This window comes from Centruroides sculpturatus, unplaced genomic scaffold (genome assembly GCF_000671375.1).
Source record: "Centruroides sculpturatus isolate CEXI.00-Female unplaced genomic scaffold, Cexi_2.0 scaffold247, whole genome shotgun sequence".
Lineage (NCBI taxonomy): Eukaryota > Metazoa > Arthropoda > Arachnida > Scorpiones > Buthidae > Centruroides > Centruroides sculpturatus.
The window spans coordinates 193,099-212,799 of NW_019384615.1; the positions used below are offsets into that span (position 1 = coordinate 193,099).

Consider the following 19,701-nt stretch of genomic DNA (forward strand, 5'->3'; position numbering starts at 1 on the left):
TTTAACTATACAAAGTATAGTTAAAAATATAGTTCATATATAGGCATACTAGTTCTATACGTTCTCAGCCAAACATTTTATTATTTTCTTTTTTATTTGCATATTGCTTTTGGAAACAGTGGTACCGCAAATATAACCAAGTAATTTTTATCATTTACGTGATTTTAAATAACTGAATCGGAAGGCAAGCCCATTGTACACCTATGTAACTTACTGTGTATTTGCATTTTAATTGTGCCACTATAATGTTGAATTATGTCAGTTTTTTATAGATGACGTCATCGTTTCGTTTCATCATTGCTTATAACATCAAAGTTGACGGCAATTTTTCCTCTGCAGTGATTTTGCTAAATTGTACGATAATAGGCCTACAGTAACATATAAGTGGACTATCTATTTTCATGCCGTCCTTATCCCGAACAGTTTGTAGATATCTATCCTTTCCGAATGTTCTATCATAACACAACACAAGGCCCTCTGTTCTATCTATAAGGAGATAGTCCAATGTAGTAAGCACAGAATTCTAAGGAGTGGGGATATTGTAGGATTTTAGAAGAACCCTACAATTTCCTCACTTCTTAGAAATGAAATAGACGCCGTCGAGAGAAAATAGTGCCTCGGCCGAAACAACTTGAAGCCTTTGGAAGAAGGACGGTAACTTCAAGGAGACAGACTTTATTTTGTCAGGTTGGAGAGCGTATAAAAAGTTATAAGTAAAGGTTTCTTTTTCCAATAGCGAGACTAATAATATTTATCACGTCGTTCTTAAAAACAGGTACGGTCATTTCGTATATCATCGAGTTTTTTAAGTCATCTCTTTCGCCGAAAGTCACACTTTATAAGCGATAATTACTGGCATAATTGGTCACCGAGCTCAGCATGTCTCGAAGATAACGAGTTCAACGAATTGTTTTCCTAAGCGAACACAACGATGATGTCACTGTATATTCATTAATTAATTAACCCTCGATGACTTCAGGAAAACTCTAATTTATTGTGGGTTCATGCAACTAAATTATAGATTTAGTTACGTAAACATTAATTAAAATGAGGTAAGTATTAAATAAATTAATTGTAAATAAGAATACGATTGCTGGAAATTTTTAGTTAGAATTACTAAATTAGAATTAGAGTCTATTTTTCCTGGACATGTCTAAGAGGACAACTAGTCTTCGTGATACTGTATTTCACTTCTCTTACATAATATTTGAATGTTAATTTTTAAAAATATAACTATCATTATCAGAATAAATAATAAATAATAATAATAAACCATTTTAATTATATATTGATTAAATATTCAAATTATCATCTCTATTCCAATACGACGCCATTCGGAGTATTTACTACGCAATAACTGAACGCACCGTTATCCGTTCAACGCATGCGCAGATATAGTTTGATAGCAGAGTGGAAGCGAGTGACAGTGAGGAGATAAGATGGGAGAGAGAAATGCTTAAATATTTATTAATTATAGTTTAGTTTATTCTTAATTTATTTCTAACGTAATGGAGAACGGGGCAAAGAGTAAAGACAATCCATTTTCATTTAAGAATTTCTTAAAGGGAAGTCAAGATATTGATTCTAATCCAGGAAGAAGTAATTATCATCATATTTTAGTCTTTTATAGATTATTTAAATGTCATAAGTGCATTGATTTGTTCTTAAGTAAAGATGAGTTAATTGAGTACATTTTTGTACACTATTTAATACATTCAAGCAATACTTTCCATTTTATCCATTACTGAATGCCTACTAAAATAGACAACTTTACTACTTATAGAAACAATTGAAACTTTGGCAGCTTACAAGTCTCTCTCTCTCTCTTTTTGCATGTAAATAGTATGAATGGTGAACACAAGCAAGTTCATTGTACATGTAATATATCTATTTTATTTGCCACAATCAGAACAATTACAGATATTGCTCGTACGACATGGGTTTGCTCTGATGTGATCTGAAAATTTGGGATATCCCTGTATGACATGACTTCCGGTTTTGCTGTAATGCTGTTTTGGAAATCTTCCGTATGAAATTTCACAATGGCTATGTTCGGCAGACTCGACAATTATAACTGAGCAAATCGATAGCTGTTATGTAGCAACCTGGATCTGCTGAACGATGAGTGATGTTGCGTTGGAATAAAAAGCCTCATTGGTCAGTTTCGGGTAGCATAAATGAAAGATGCTACCAAATGTGACGTCAAAACACCAAATGTGTTCCGAAAGAGCACTACTGTATAGGATTCAGCAGAAAAATACTCATCAGCTCCAGAACTGTTGAGTCTGCTGAATGTAGCCAATTTTTAAGTATAAACTTTATTATTCAATTTCTTTTTCTTCAATTAAGCACACATGTTGTCTCATATTTGCCTACAGATTTTAGAATATTAAAATTTTCAATTTTTGTGCCTTTTTTCAGGTTTATTTTAATGAAAACTGATAGTAGAATTTTTTTCTTCCTTGTCCTAGCTTCCTTATCAATCAGGATAGTGTTTGGTAATGCAAAATTCTTGCCAAGTCTAGTTATGCTGCAATATTGAACTTGTTTCTAACTACTGCTTGACTATTCCCACTGCTAGAATTATAGCTAGTTCAGTCGGCTTCTTTTATCAATATCTATGCTAACTTCTGCTGGTGATGACGTTGTTTTTGTCTCCTCGTACATTTTGCAAGATGGCTGCTTGTGTTGGACTAAACATATTTTATCATAACAGTCACAAAGTGGATTGAATGTTTACTCATTATAAAATGACTTTGAAATGTAAAATTATTGTACATCAGTATAACAGATTCCAAATACATTTAACAGAAGATAACGGTCCATTTTGTTGATTACAATTAATAATTGCTTTGTTAATTTCATCACAACCTAACGCAATTATCATTTGGATAATTGTATTGGTTACTTCGTCCTTTTCGACCGGTTCGTTCATGACAATTGTTGCAATCATAATTTTAAATTTGTCCACCATTTTGCCCAGTTGTCTAACTAAGAATAATTGTTCAATGATGTGCAAAACATTTTTATCTCTGCCCACTAAGCCACTCAGAGTTCTAACTTTATTTCGTTCTAGCGTTATTGAATATGACCCAGGTGTTGTTTGTTGTTGTTGCTTTCACACTTTAGCTCTTAAGACTATCACTGTGTTTTGTTTTTATAGATCAATCTGTGTATTTAGTAAAGTTTATTTAAACATGTTTAGATAAATGCTATTAAACATTTTTTAACTGTAGGTAAGTATTCATGTGTAAAAATGACAAATGAAATATGGCAGTATATCAGTACTCAAATTTTGTATATCAGTACTCAAAGAATTTGTGCTTAAATATTGAATTGTTCCCAACTGGAACAATTCAATATTGTTTCTGATTGATAAAAAAGCTCAGATGATGATGATGATACTTTGAAAAAAAAAAGCCCTTTTCTAACTAAAATTAATATTAACAATACTTTTAATTATGCTTGTTAGTTAATTATTGATTGCTTTAATAAACATATTTCACTTCGTAACGAAAAAGAATAGTACTTTTGTTAACTTCTGGAATGTAATCCTGTTTTGCACTAGTCATTCGTTTTGTACAGCATGAATTCATGGCATAACATGGAATGTATCTACTATGTTATACGAGGGATACTTGTATGTCCAGTTTGATGCTAAGTGTAATACCCCTAAGAGCTCTCTTTGAACTTAGGACACATTTTGCTAATGAATGCACAAAGTAATTAACAAACAAAAAATATTCACAGATGCAATTTAAAGCTAAGACAGCTTGATGCTGAATGTAATTTCCAGGGAAGGGGCTTAGAGATTCCTATTGCTGTCCAGGATGCACAATTCCTCTAAAGTGGCTGCTGAAAAACAAACACTAAATACCATTTTTGCATTTTCATTTTTGTAAATCTGTGGGATTCTTTTGGTTAGTGAAAACTGGTACTAATGTGTGTCTTTTATAAAGTGGGGGATACTTGTACTGTATTCCTAAAATTTCATCAAAGCATCAATGTTTTCTCTCTGCACTTAATGATTTGGTTATCATCATCATCATCATCATCATAGATTAAAATAGTTTTAATATATTTTTCCCATCAAGTATGATGGGTTTCTTTCTATATGAAAGTACAGCATCAATAATACAACATCGTGTGGTCACTATGAAAAATTTTTTTAAATTTGTTGTTGAAGCAACACAATGAAGCTATTATTAAAGTAAATGATGTCACTATGATATAAGTTCTGTCACTGAACTGAAATTGATAGTCCTATCTTATGGACAAAACACACATTTTTCATATTTAAAATTAATTTATATATACATTCATCAGAAAGTACAGGCTACTTATATTGAAAAAAAAATATATATATATATTNGTCCGCACATTATACATACATATATATATATATATATTTTTTTTTTTCTGTTTTCAAAATAAGTAGCCTGTACTTTCTGATGAAATGTAGTAGACCACCCAACAAAATTTTATCATAAAGCAGTTTCCAATCACAAAGAAAAGCAAACTCATTTTTACATAGTTTCTTTGAATTATTTTCTTGCCAGTATCAAGTTTCTAAGGTTTTGAAAGCATATATTATTTTGGCACTTTTACTTTCACATATTTAAATGCTGCTAATTTATAATTAGATATTAATTCAATGCTAAAAAAACAATATTTTGCAGTCAACTTACTTTTCTATTGTTTATCCTGCTCATAAGTACTTCTGAAAATGATACTTAACTGTAAATTAGTGAGCTCACTCAAAGAAGTTTTGGTTTATAAAAGAACTTTTTTAATTTGAAGTAGTTATGACCAAAAAATAACACAGAATACAGAATGGTTGTTAATACAAGCAAGTAATCAGATAAAATTTTTATTATGAGAATAAATGCTGAATTTTGTTGAAAAGCTGAATTTCAATTGATTTCCAGTATACTTCTAGTAAAATAGAAATACAGTAGAACCTCGAAAACTCGGCTCTCGATAACCCGGCACTCCGGATAACTCGGCCACACCCTGGCAAGGCAAAAAAATCCTTAGTTAATTAATTTTCATTATAGACAGCTTTATAAAAGTATAAAAGCTCTCATAAAGTATTTTTCTGAGGTCTGTCTTATCAGATAAATTACTGTACACAGTGTATTCATTAATTTTCATTTTCATGTAGTAAAGGCTGTATGCCTTCATAAAGGACGTGCTTTTCCTTTGTTTAAGGGTATTTGGGCAGTTTATTCTCTGTTATATTCTCAAGTAAACAATACATACAAGTACAGTACAGTATTTTCTGAGGAAAAACGCATACTTATCCTTTTTTAACCCCATTCCCAATAACCCGGCATTTTCACAAACTCGGCCACCCTTCGGTCCACATTAGGCCGAGTTTTCGAGGTTCTACTGTAATAAAATATGACACATACGGTTTTTAATTATAATTGAAATGAAATTAGTAGTTTTATAAAATGAGTGGCAATCTGCCCAAAAAAATGAAAGAATGGTCATTGATATATTGAAGACAGATCATAAGTTTAGGAATTACAACTAATTAGAATATTTTTTTGCATAAAATTAAAAATAAGTCTGAAGATTTTACATTAAATGAGTAAATAAAGTTACAAATTTTTAATTTAAAAAATTTCTCTCAAGAATATTCATACGCACAAGATATATTTATCTTGTAGAAGGGTATCGCTATATACATTGATTGTTCAAAATTTTATATATATTATTTCCCAATTCTTATTTCATTACTCATTCAAATGAATCTATATCTGTCCATACTGCTTCTTGTGGAATTATTTTCATTGTTTATTATCGTTTGTAATTTATATTCACTTATGATTTTTCAATGATAAAATCTCAATTACCTTAAATTACTCCAGTAAGTAGTACTTTAATGCCGAAAAACATTTTTGATCCAGTTTACGGGCCTTAATTTGTTGCAGAACTAAAAAATACCATCCATTTCTGTCTGCACACTGCTTCCAGTAAGCTTCAGATTCCATGGTCAACTTTTATGATATCACGACTAAAATCTTTGGAATCAAAATCCTACATCAAGCAGAAAACTCCAAAGTATGTGAAGAATCAACTCAAAAAAGCCAAAAGTGGAAGTTGGAAAATTTACAAGAAAACATTGTAAAAAAAGTCTCATCATTCATTAAGAGTGCTTATGTTTCAGTGGACCCAAATGATGCATCATTGTGTCAATATCATAATGGGAGAAGTAAAGTTAAAGTGAAATATGAAGACAAAGTTCATCCAAAGGTTAAATTTATCAAGAAATTCAGGATCTTGTAAGTAATAGACAAGTTGGGAAACATCAGAATTATTCATAATAAAGCTTACTTAACTCAAAAACATATATGGAAGAATGAATGAAAAAAGGTCTTCCATAAAATTAAAACATTTGTTCTGGCCAAGTCAAGAAAATACGTTGTAACTACTTACAGGCAAACAATATGGAATATGTGACAGTAAAGAAAAATTCTCCAAGCATGTTTCAAGCCAGAAGAATTGGGATATTTTAAGTATTATGCAAAAGAAGAGACACTGTCCAAAAATCAGTACCCAAATGAATAATTGGTTTTCAACATGTTTGGAAAAACATAAGCCAGAGAATGGCAATGGAGTCAGGAACTCATGTAATGAAAAGCAGTAAAAGAATGCTTTGAAAAATTAGTTATGCTGGAGTGTCTGGTGCTAACTAATATGTATAAGCATTGTATGAGACTTGTTCCAGTCATGTGTTTAATATGTGAATTGAAAATAATATATGTCAGTCAGAGCAGTTACTAACCAGATACTTGAGAGGCCAGATTAGGAATAATGTACTGTAAAAGGGCATTGCAAATTCACTTGTTTAAAAAGTTTGATAGACTGTTTAAATATATAATGGTATATCTCACTTTATGTGACTAATTGATTCTAAAAAAATGGAGTTGCATAAAGCAAGTCAATTTCTGTACTTAAAATTGGATAAAATATTTTTTCACTTAGTACACCTGTAGCCAATAATTTAATCAAATTATGAATTAAATGCAGGAACTCAGTCTGAGTCATCTTATCTTCCTCCTTTGGAGGTTCTGGATTGATATATTGACAGTTTTCAATTGTTGAAGTAATCATCATGAAATTGAGGAGACTGAACATTTCAACACCAGATATATATATGCCAATCAAATTGTGGATGTAGGTGGACAGAAATTTAATTCAATGTTCTGATTGCAAATTGATTTCTTATACATAAATAACTTGAAAACTACATGCTGTCTTCAAGCTGTAATTTGTCCATGTTTGTATAAATAGGGAAATAATATGCTGATTAATTTAAAAATGTGGAAAATATACATTTGTAATTTTTTCTATAATATATTTATTAAAAGATTTACTCTAAAATCTAAAATTTCGTTTTTATACAAAATAGTGTTTGTTTTTAATATTTAGGTAACTTTTGATTGTGTTTTGCATTCAGCTATATATAAATAAGATTATTTGCTATTTTTCTAATTTGAATAATAATAATAAGGCCCAGGAAATAAGGCATCTGTAGAGGATGGATAGGGTGCTTATTGTACCAGTTGTTCTCTCCTGTACAGGTGTGATACCACACACACTACATAAAAGCCTGGAAACATTACAACTGAGTAGAAATACATACATCACACTACAGAAGACCACTGTATTGAATACATGCCACATTGTTAGGAAATTCCTGAATACAGACACACACACACTGACACACTTATTTAATTTTAGTTTTGTTTTGGTTGCTATGCTTTGACTCTGGTCCGGTATAGTACACAGCCACCGGTGCGAACCAAGTATAACTCACAAAACCCAACATAATAATAATAATGTATATTTCCTTAAAATTGAACTAAGTCAAAACCTTTCATTGCAAATCTTTATATGTATTCCAGGAAGTGTTAATGAAGATGCAGACAATCCTTTCTCATTTCGAAAATTTTTGAGTCAAGGTAAGTCATCAGAAACAAAGCGTACATACAATCAAAATGTTGAATCATCAAGATCACAAGATACTGCCAGTAGTTCTCCAAAATTGTCTTCGCAAACTACAACTAGTTCAAGTTTTGAAATTTATTCTGATTTTGTGCAAGAACTGCCAGATTTTATCCAGGACCACTTGGAACTGAAATATGAAGATGACAAGATTGAGAGTAATGAACATCTTTACAATAGTAACGAGCATTATACCCATACAGATTACAGCCGAGAGACTTATGGAAATTCTGGTAGTTCAATCGAAAGTGGACAAGCAGAGGCGTCTTTGGAAAGTTTTAATGGGAGTTCAGTTTCTACCAGCCATAATGAATCTAGAATCGAGAACCAAATAAAAAATGAGAGTTACTGTGGCCTTCCAGATTTTATATCTGGCACATCAAAGTCAGAAACTGTAGCAACGTGGTCATCCTCCCATCTGGAAGAATCTAATTGCATTGGCCATTCACAAAGTTCACTAGAAGATGAGATTTACAAGGCAAGATATTTCAGATTATATTTACATTTAATTTATATGTATTTTAATTCAGATGAATTGAAAAAAAAAACTATATTAAAGAAGTCATTTCAAAATTATTATAGCTTAGAGAAGAAAATGCATTCTTACATGAGCAATTGGAAAAAGCAAGGAGGACTTCAGACATTCAAGCATCTAAGTAACTTCTAAGTTTACTATATAATTTATTTGACAAAAAAATGGTTAGAATATAACAACTTTAAATACTAAACTAGAATAATAATCTATCATCTCTGAGATTTTAAAGGTTTATAATTGTTTGTTTTAGTTAATTGTTTTTAAAGGATACTCATTAAAGTTTGTAAAAAATACATTCATTAAAAATTTAAATTATCTTTAGGATTGTGGAACTACAACAGAAAATGATTGAACTTCGAGAAGCTGAAGCACAAGAAACTGCTGCACTTGAAAAAATGGTGCAACAAGTTGAACTTAACCTTAAAGTCACAACTGTAAGTTAATTTTATCATAATCAGTTCTTAACTATTTTATTTATAAAAATTCTGATTATTAGGAACGAGCTGTGTTAGCAGAAGGGCAAGCTGCAAAATTAAAACAGGAGTTGAAGTCCTTGCAAGTAAATCAAAATAATTTATTTATATTTTTTATTTATTTTAGAATGGTAAACTAACAAAATACAATCTTAGTTTCAATCGTTCTTATGGTAGAAAGAAGTAATTATTGTAGTTAAATGGATGAAAAAAATACTAATCAAAAGTAATCTTATTACAGAATGTATGACTTAATTCAGGTAACCAAAAAGATTTGTTAGGCGAACTGTTACCAAAAACATTTCTTATTTTCAGGTTGTAAAATTTACAAACAGTTGAATGAATTTGAATTGTTTAGAACTTTTTTGAATGATATAATTTAAATAAATGTTATGAGTAAGGAATGGAACTTCAAGTGTAAAGTTTTCCTGGTTTCTCTTGGACTGCAATTTGAAAAAACTTATAAACCTATAAATTTCCATTGTCATCTGCCCATCCATCTCTTTCTCTTTAATCTTGAGAACAGAGTGAGATAGATGAAATCTGAGACCAGATATGGAAATCTTAGGGCAGGAGGCCTAATTAACTATATATAAACTTCTAATGCAAATCAGAAATCATGTTTTAATTCAAAAATTTTTCCGAAAGGTGTAGATAGATGACCAGCATGACATGATTCCATTGCTAATGGAAAAGTATGATGTAAGGGGTAAGATACACTAATTTAAGGTGAAGAGCATATATTTTCTAACTTAGGATAAAAACTAGGTCATTTAGTGTAAGGTTTGTTCCATTGTTGTTGGAATTTTTTTTTATTTTGGTTTACTTAGATCAGGGGTGTCCAACCTTTTTGTTTCTCTGGGCTGCATTGGAAGAAGACAAGGAGTTTTGGGCCACAAGTATATATAATATATACTTGTGGCCCAATATACAAGTATATTTAAAAATTAACATGTCTAGATTATAATAATAAGTATTAAAACTTTATCAAGAAAAAAGGATATTTAAAAAAATTACTTCTACAGACACTTTCAATTTTTACTTAGAAATAGATAAATTCATTTATTATAAAAGAGACAAACGAAAATTTATTTGAAAAACACAAATATTTGTTTTACTCACAAAAGACAGTCTGTCCAAAAATTATTTTATGAAACCACCATTTATTCTGATCATGTGTTCCAGAACACCTTCGACAACCCGACCTTTCTTTGTAGGCTACTAGGTCGTCAGGCTAAGTAAAATGTGTCTTTTGTGAGTAAAATAAATTTTCATCCGGCGAAATTCTACAAACAAAACCTTTTTTTCTAATTCGTCACCAGAGGGATAAGGCCAAAATTTACATTTAACTGCGCATTTATCAAGTGAATATAAGGACCAAAATTCCCTAACTGGAAAGGATGCAAGTTCAAGACATCTGTAAGGCCGCCAGTTCCAATTTTTTACTTTTAATGTTTTAATTGGATATTTTTGTGTGTTTTTTAAAGAATGTTTTAGCCTGACGACCTAGTAGCCTACAAAGAAAGGTCGGGTTGTCGAAGGTGTTCTGGAACACATGATCAGAATAAATGGTGGTTTCAAAAAATAATTTTTGGACAGACTGTCTTTTGTGAGTAAAATAAATTTTCATCCGGCGAAATTCTACAAACAAATATTTGTTTTATTTGGGTCTCTAATTAATAAAAAGCGACAAAACACCATTTTAAAGTGCATTTTTATTCAATTAATATAATTATAAATAATATGTAGCCAGAAAAGTAGCCAAAGCGCCAAATGATTTTTTTTGTTTGATGTAAAAAATAAGTAGCCACATTTGGCCCAATGTAGCCAAATCTTGCAATGTTGGAAGAAATACAATATAAAGCTGGAGTTGTGAATCAAAGGATTACTGTATAGACCCAAGTGCGGGATAAAGAGGCAAAGGATAAAAGATAAAGAAGTGTAAAAGGTTGAAAAATTACGGGTCCATATGTGCTTAACAGATGATCTATTTAATGTTTCTCACTGCTACATCTTTTGTCCTTTCTCATCTTTCCCTCCTTTTTCCAAATTTGGGTCTATAATCCTTTGAGTCACAACTCCAGCTTTATTTAGTAATCCTTCCACATTCACACATCTCCAAGTATTTGAAAATATTTTCTTTCCACTCAAAAATAAAATATGAAGAAAAGTTTACGGCTTTGTGAAACTTTTTGTTTTGAGTTTATGCTGGTGAAATAAATAAATAAATAATTAAAACATTTGTTGGTTTTGTTTACATGTTTATTGGGCCCCATTGGAGCTTGCCTTGGGCCACATGTGGGCTGCAGGTTGGACACCCCTGACTTAGATCATTTATTAGAGCAACTAAGTGATACAACAGTATATTAAAAAAAAAAATTGTCAACAATTCTCAAAATATAAAGCTGTATTTAGTTAGCCATTGCTTTAATTAAAATTATTGTATAACCTATATAGTATAGTAATTACATGTAATTGTGAAGACCACCACTTCCCCCTCCAAAAACATATGTATTTGTAAACCTATTTGTAATAATTTTCGTTTATTTACTTTATATCATTTTTAATTATGTATTCGCGTGAACCTTAACTGTATCTTGAATAACAACCGAAGTTGGAGGAAATTCATCTATTTTACCAATCTAGGGACTCCCCTTTCCAAATTTTAATATCAACTTAAATTAATTAGAATAAACCAGTTTATTATCCAACTATCAGAAATCTCACAACATGCCAAAGAAAAGAGGAAGAAGTAATCAAATAATCAAAAATTATAAAAGATATATATAGAAATGGGGAACATTGCATCCCCTCCCTTGTTTTCAGCAATGTTTACATGAAGAACTTAGTCAAAGCAATCAATGAACAAACAATGACTAAGAGCAAAGATGAGTCATGTCAACTCAGAGATAAGAAAACACCAACTCAGAGATGACTCTACAAAAGCTTGACGTCACCAAATAAGAAAACACTGCCTCAGCTACAATGATGACACTGCCAATGAATCATCACCCGATGATGAACTTTCTCATGCTGGAAGGGTATAAAAGGAGAAAGTTCAGTTAGAGATGGGGACACAGTCCAGTTAGAAAGAGACAGTGAGATAGTCAGCAGTTGAGGACACAGCTCCAGCCAGAGAAAGGCAGTTGAGTTGCAGACACTGTCACAGAAGGAGTTGCTGCAGAACGAGTTGGAGTCGCAGTCACAATCAGACAGACAGAGATCCAGAGAGTGAAACCAGACGAGCACCAGAGCAAGAGTGGTTCAAGAGAGGACGACTCAAAAACAAGCAAGCACAAGACAAAGTGCAACGAACGCCAGAAACCTCCGCAGTCTTGGCCGTCAGGTCCACGTCACAAGAGAAGACATCTTGTTTACCTGGTATGTTGTGAGTCGCGTAAGTTCGAATACCCCCCGTTAGGTACTCCCTCGTTGTATAGATAAAAATAGGCATATTTTCAAAATCAGGTTTTATAATTCTGTTCTAAACTTTCGTTTATGTTAATAAATGCCCTTAAATTGGTTATATCTGACACTGCATTCTTCCTCCTGAGAGGCTCATTCCTGGACTTTGGAGTGACTCTTACCCTCGTGCCTTAATCATCCATTTCATCTCAAACAGCAGTGTGTTCGATAAAACACATCTGGTGGCAAGACTCTACTCAAAAAAGTGCATAATAAATCTTTACGGCCCCCTGAACCCCACAACTGATGACTCTGTCTTCCTTGTAAGATACAGTATGGCATCTGTATGTTAAGACAGAAGAGAAACAATGTCTCTGGTTGAATTGTTGATAATATGCTGATTACTCAGAATGATTAACCAGGACAAAATTCCAAATCAATGTAGGGACTACTCGACAAGAAACCAACTTCCTTCTCTAAGAGTCGAGAACTTGGAGCAGGTTTATCCATGTAACGCTCCATTATTCTTGTTAGACGAGGTTCTACATCGCCTAACAATAGGCGCTGTCCTGGATCACCAGCCCGACATTCTTCCATTAATTGCCAGCAATCATCATCAAACTGAGGTAATCTTTCTGGTCTTGCACCTCTCCGAACAGCATTCCATAACTGATCTTTACTTTGGCATTGCTCAAAAACATAAGGCAATTTTACATGACCTGCATAGATGTACCAAAATAAAATTCCAAAGACATAAACATCAACACTGTTGTCATATCGTCCACTGAAAAGTTCTGGTGCCATGTGAATAGGTGTACCAACAATACTTCCAGACATCATTGCTTCTGGTTTACAAAAACCTAAATCAGTTATTTTGGCACGATTTCTTTTATCCAACAGTACATTTTTCAATTTAATGTCACAATGAACAAGACCTTGACTATGTAAAAATCTAATGCCTTCTACTACATTTAAAGCTACTTGTAATTGACACATCCAATTTAATCCCATCTTGATAGCTGAATATAAATCTCTTTGTAATCTTTCCATTATCAACAAAACAGCAGGCGTGCTTCCACTTCCATAAGAATGATCAATTACTGAACCACTAATTTGGACAATACAATCATGTTCTGGTATACTTCTTGTATAATAAAATTTCATAGCTAAATCATTCCAATGTTTATCATCAGGTGGGAGAACAGATTTTATAGCACATGGTGAAAAGCCACCCCATGAATCACAAGCATAAACTACACCACACTGACCTGTACCAATCTCTCTTCCAATTTGTGGCATTCCAAATAATAACATGTCTGTCAATGAAGTGCTTTGTAATGCATATTTTGCAATCCTTGGTGCATGAACTTTTCAAACTTTTAATCTTTGTTCCTCTGTTCTTTCCAATCTTCCAGAATGAATAGCTTCTAATTGTCTGAGAGATGCAGCAAAATGATCATGAGATGTTTTTAATCTCTCTCGAAATTGAGATCAAATAGATCTTGATAAACGTAAGGGACTCAGACTAGCTAACATATCAGAAGCCACTTTTCTTTTCCAGTCTTTGTCTATGTGTGGTGGTGTTTTCCAGGGCAATGCTTGAACTAGCTGCTTCATTTTCTCAAAAAGTGCTCGTAAAAATGTTGAACTAGTTTTAACAGTAACTTCAACTTGATATGTAGCATTCAAAATTTGTTTCAATGCATTACTTGCTTGTACCGATTCACCACTTTCTTTACAAACTCTCTCTAAACTTCCAAGACATCTTTTCCAAAGGAACAAAAGTGAAACTCACCGGAAAATATATAAATCCAAATTAAAGTAAAGACTTCAAATTTAAAAGAGCAGGAACAGAGGAATAGGAGTGACTTTATGACCAGAGCTGTCAGTGTTGTTAAAGACTACTCTTCCCCCTAGATGTGAAGTGATTCAGACAGATTAGGCACCCAAAATCATTATTTAGTAAAGGGTGGCAGCATAGCCGTTATAGTCACTATCATAATTATCGTGTTTTACGTATGTATTATTAGAGGTAGACATAGATGCCTATAATTGCCCCTATTGTGAACTCACAAATACCACGAGAGACAGTACCAGAGGAGATTCAAACACTCCAAGTAAGAGGAAATGGAGAGAGTGCAGAAAACACCGCTAGCTCTGAGTACAACCCGCCAATAGAGTATAACTGCTCTAAATTGTAATGTGTGCACAAACTTAAGGACAAAGCTCACCAAGAACCACAAGATCAACTATGTCAGTGTATACTCCAACACAGTGCAGAGTACAAGTTGTTACTCTGCTTGTCCATCCTTAAATCAGCAGACTTCGGCCTGAAGACAAGAAAGAAAACTGTGGACCTTTTTTGTGAAAACTTCCTGTTGCATGATGTACTCTTTATATTCCAACCATCTCAGGATGCCGAGGAGTGGTGAACGATGCTAACAATAGGTAACTGACTAAATGGTGACAGTGAATGACATCAGTGAAGGAAAAATGTCATAAACATTTTTTTTGGAAATGGCAGAGTGATGTGAAGACCACCACTTCCCTCCTCCAAAAACATATGTATTTGTAAACCTATTTGTAATAATTTTTGTTTATTTACTTTATATCTTTTTTAATTATGTATTTGCATGAACCTTAACTGTATCTTGAATAACAACCGAAGTTGGAGGAAATTCACCTATTTTACCAATCTAGGGACTCCCCTTTTCCAAATTTTAATATCAACTTAAATTAATTAGAATAAAACAGTTTATTATCCAACTATCAGAAATCTCACAACATGCCAAAGAAAAGAGGAAGAAGTAATCAAATAATCAAAAATTATAAAAGATATATATAGAAATGGGGAACATTGCATCCCCTCCCTTGTTTTCGGCAATGTTTACATGAAGAACTTAGTCAAAGCAATCAATGAACAAACAATGACTAAGAGCAAAGATGAGTCATGTCAACTCAGAGATAAGAAAACACCAACTCAGAGATGACTCTACGAAAGCTTGACGTCGTCACCAAATAAGAAAACACTGCCTCAGCTACAATGATGACACTGCCAATGAATCATCACCCGATGATGAACTTTCTCATGCTGGAAGGGTATAAAAGGAGAAAGTTCAGTTAGAGATGGGGACACAGTCCAGTTAGAAAGAGACAGTGAGATAGTCAGCAGTTGAGGACATAGCTCCAGCCAGAGAAAGGCAGTTGAGTTGCAGACACTGTCACAGAAGGAGTTGCTGCAGAACGAGTTGGAGTCGCAGTCACAATCAGACAGACAGAGATCCAGAGAGTGAAACCAGACGAGCACCAGAGCAAGAGTGGTTCAAGAGAGGACGACTCAAAAACAAGCAAGCACAAGACAAAGTGCAGCAAACGCCAGAAACCTGCACAGTCTTGGCCATCAGGTCCACGTCACAAGAGAAGACATCTTGTTTACCTGGTATGTTGTGAGTCGCGTAAGTTCGAATACCCCCCGTTAGGCACCCCCTCATTGTATAGATAAAAATAGGCAAATTTCCAAAATCGGGTTTTATAATTCTGTTCTAAACTTTCGTTTATGTTAATAAATGTCCTTAAATTGATTATATCTGACTCTTCATTCTTTCTCCTGAGAGGATCATTCCTGGACTTCGGAGTGACTTACCTTCACGCCTTAATCATCCATTTCATCTCAAATGGTGGTGTATCCGATAAAACACACCTGGTGGCAAGACTACTCAAAAAAGTGCGTAATAAATCTTTACGGCCCTCGAACCCCACATAATGTAATGAATAGATATCAAATAAATACAAATATATTATACAGAATAGTGTTTTAATTCTTTTATGTATGTAACTATTGTATTCGAATGGGAATATTAAAAAGCATATTTTTCCAATATTAATGGAATATTACAGTGCCTGTTTGTACGACTTAGTTGTTATTCTTAATTAAGAGGTACTGAAATTTTGGCACAAATTTCATTTACACCACACACACAAACTTACTCTATATCATTTTCAAAGTGAGTCCTTTTTGCAGCTATATGCATCTGCCAATATCCATATCATTTGTCAAATCAATCTTGAAAATTATTTTTATAAATACTTTGGGGTTTTGTCATTGTAAATTTTACCTATGCAGTTAGTTGGAATCTGCAACTCTTCAACTTCTTTCATTTTAGGCTAACAGCTTATTGTCAGAGGCAAGTAACAAGTTGAAGGTTCAAAGTAATGAGTTCAGATCAGAAGGTAACAAGTTGTTCCTTTCTTAGATATTTTTGGCTAGGAATTTGCATGGATATTGCAATCTTCAATTGATTTCTAACAATCTTTAAATCACCTATGCCACTTGTAAATCACTTTATGCTTTATAGAATGTGTTATGTAGATATTTATATAAAAAGTTTCTATGAATGTTTTAAGGCAATGGTTTTCAATCAGGATGTGATGCAGCCAGATGGACGAAAGGTCAAGGTAACAGCCTACCGCTTGAGGATACCCGGAATTGAATCTGGACGGATCGAAAAATCCCCAGGATTTTTTCAGGGGTAGTCCATCCAGATATGTCGGGCTCTGTCCCTCATTACCTGGCTGCCCTATTGCGCACCTGTCCAAGTCCATAATGGGCTTGCTAAAAGAGGCCCTCTCTTAGTGCCCACAGGGTGGAAAGAGTTAAAAAGAAATCAGGATGCCACAATAAATGCTTGAAGAGTGCCACAAAATATACTGCTAAGCAGCAGTGGTGGATGCAGAAGTGCCAGAAAGGGGGACTAAAAACATATTAATTATTCAAATATTTTAATTAAAAGTGCTTTATGTAACTAAATCAGAGCTGCCACAAATATAATAAACATACTCAAATAACCTTGAAGAAACAGAAAAAATTTAAATGTTTTGTTTCTTCAAGTTTGAAATTTGAACAAATTTAAATTAGAGAGGTTGCAGCCAATGTTTTCATTGCGAAAACGTGTACGTCGGATGTTGAGCGCCACTTTCCTGTAAGCCTAGAAGTTTGATAATGGCATTTGATACATCCAGCATGATTCCACTGACGTTCCAAATGCCATTGTCAAACTTCTAGGCTTACAGGAAGGTGGCATTATACAGAAACATGTACATTGGCACTGAATGTCCAACGTACATGTTTACACTATGAAAACATCGGCCGCAACCTCTCTATTATTTGTTCAAACTTCAATCATAAATGTTTTGAAGTTTAAATAAATAAATTTTAATTTTTGTGTCACTAGGGAAGACTTAAGCTCCTTTAGCCCTCTTCATATATCTGCCACTGCTGAGCATGAACATAACACTTCTTACATGTGTATTAAAACTTGATAAAGTTAAAACAAAGATATTTAGTTTTGACTTTTGACTAAGATTGCCTCTCTTTGCTAATCAGAAACTTCACCAGTATAATAAGTTCTACTAATAAATAAGGTTCAAGTAGACAATATATACACAGAAATTATATAAAGTTTGTAAATAACATTTTTTTTAAACATTTTTTAAATAACATTTTTTTAGGTTAATTTTAAAATGTCCTAAAAATTTTATATACCCATAAAGTGTTAAAATTGATTCTATTATCATTTGTAAATTTTATAAGCTTGAAATGGCTAAATTATGATCAGAATTGTTATTAAAAAGTGAATTTGGGTGGCCAAAAAGATTTAAGTCATATATTCTTTGATATTAATAAAATTTGGTTTATTATTCCATTCTAGATATTTAAAGAAATTTATTAAACATGAACATTCTGTTATAGTCTATATTTTGTACAACTGAGCATGTTTCAAATGTAAAAACGTGTGACGTATATTGCAAGAGTTGTGAAACAATAATACACTATATTAATACATTCATAATGACAGTTTTAATATCAGATCCATTTTAGATATTTTAAACATTTTTATCAAATATTTTATTAATAATTGAACCTTTATAAGTTAAATTAAAACTTTTAGGCCTTATTTAAAAACGTAATGAAGGAGAATGACAAATTGACTGGTAGTTCTTCCGATATGGAATGCATTGCAGAAAAGGCAAATTCTCTCGCTTCTCAAATAAAAGTCGCTGCCGATAATGCCGAACAACCGCTCAGGTAGGAATATTTTCATATAGGTTAAATCTAGTGTGAATTATTTTATCCAGTAAAAATTGCAAATCATTTTTTTATTGACTTCAGGAATCTTTTGGAGGGAGTGGAGCACCTCCGATTGCTGGCGACGTTAGTGTCCAGCATTGGGAAGGTAGAAGAAAATTGAGAAATGTTCGTTGTATTTTTGTGGCATAAAATTCCAGATTAATCTGATTTTGAGAAAGTATATTTTCTGATTTTATAATCAATACTTTTTGTGATAGTTGTAAATATTCTGTAATAAAAACTTTCATATTTTTCTTAAATATTTTTATTTAATATCACTTCAGCTTTGATCAGAATAGTTGACAAGATTATGGTAATCTATGATTGGATAATGGACCTTTGTTTTTATTTTATTTTATTTTATTTGACTATCAGTACCCAAGTGGAGAGAAGCCACTGAACTCTGGTAGTGTCTGACTAATGGGCTGGCTGTATAGTTTTCTGGGTTTTCTTCCATGTGTAGGTGTTAGACTTGTGGTAATTTCCAGCAAGCATTTCCCTTTGGAGTTGCCCATATTTTTTGCATTGCTCTAGCCCATCAAACCAAACTAAACAAAAACTACATTGGCACTTATTTGATTGATTCAGAAAGACTTCTTTAAAAACAGTATTTAGAAAATATTATATATTGATATAAAAGTTAGTTTCAAATTTAACAATTGAAATTATTGGAATATTAATAGTTTTGGTGTTTTGTTAATAAAATACTCCTATAATCCAGCTTTTAATACTGTAAATTGAGTGCAAAGATGCAGAATATTTTCAGGATCAAAAATTATTGCATACAAAATAAAGCAATAGTTTACCAATGAATTAATAATTATTATTACAGTATTACAGTAGTTTAAACTGATGAAAAAAATTATTAGAAAAATCAAATTAATGTTGCACAGAAAATTTTAAAGTAGGCCTATTTAATGATATTTTTTGTAAAAAGAACTTTTTTAGTTTTTTAACTGGTTTCTTTTCCATTATTATTATTGTTTGAAAATGCAAACATATTTTTGATTTAAAGTATATTTCAACATTTTTTTTTATTTGATAAAATGATAGTGAAATAGAAGTTTTATTTAACCAAAGATGTTAAATGTTTAATTTGCAAAATTTTTCTTGTGGGGAATGAATGACTATTGCATTGGTTTGAA

At 32.4% G+C, this 19,701-nt stretch overlaps 2 protein-coding genes across 2 annotated transcripts; one reads left to right on the top strand and one right to left on the bottom strand.

Annotated features, from left to right (window-relative positions):
- The first annotated feature begins 1,372 nt into the window (after window positions 1-1,372).
- On the top strand, window positions 1,373-18,810 carry LOC111625345 (serologically defined colon cancer antigen 3 homolog). Its single transcript, XM_023368483.1, has 7 exons — window positions 1,373-1,599; window positions 7,917-8,494; window positions 8,599-8,672; window positions 8,874-8,985; window positions 9,048-9,110; window positions 18,378-18,514; window positions 18,599-18,810. The coding sequence occupies exons 1-7, from the start codon at window positions 1,509-1,511 to the stop codon at window positions 18,675-18,677; spliced, it is 1,134 nt and encodes a 377-aa protein (XP_023224251.1). The 5' UTR covers window positions 1,373-1,508; the 3' UTR covers window positions 18,678-18,810.
- LOC111625346 (dual serine/threonine and tyrosine protein kinase-like) lies at window positions 12,682-14,768 on the bottom strand. Its single transcript, XM_023368484.1, has one exon. The coding sequence runs from the start codon at window positions 13,741-13,743 to the stop codon at window positions 12,844-12,846; it is 900 nt and encodes a 299-aa protein (XP_023224252.1). The 5' UTR covers window positions 13,744-14,768; the 3' UTR covers window positions 12,682-12,843.
- Window positions 18,811-19,701: the final 891 nt, after the last annotated feature.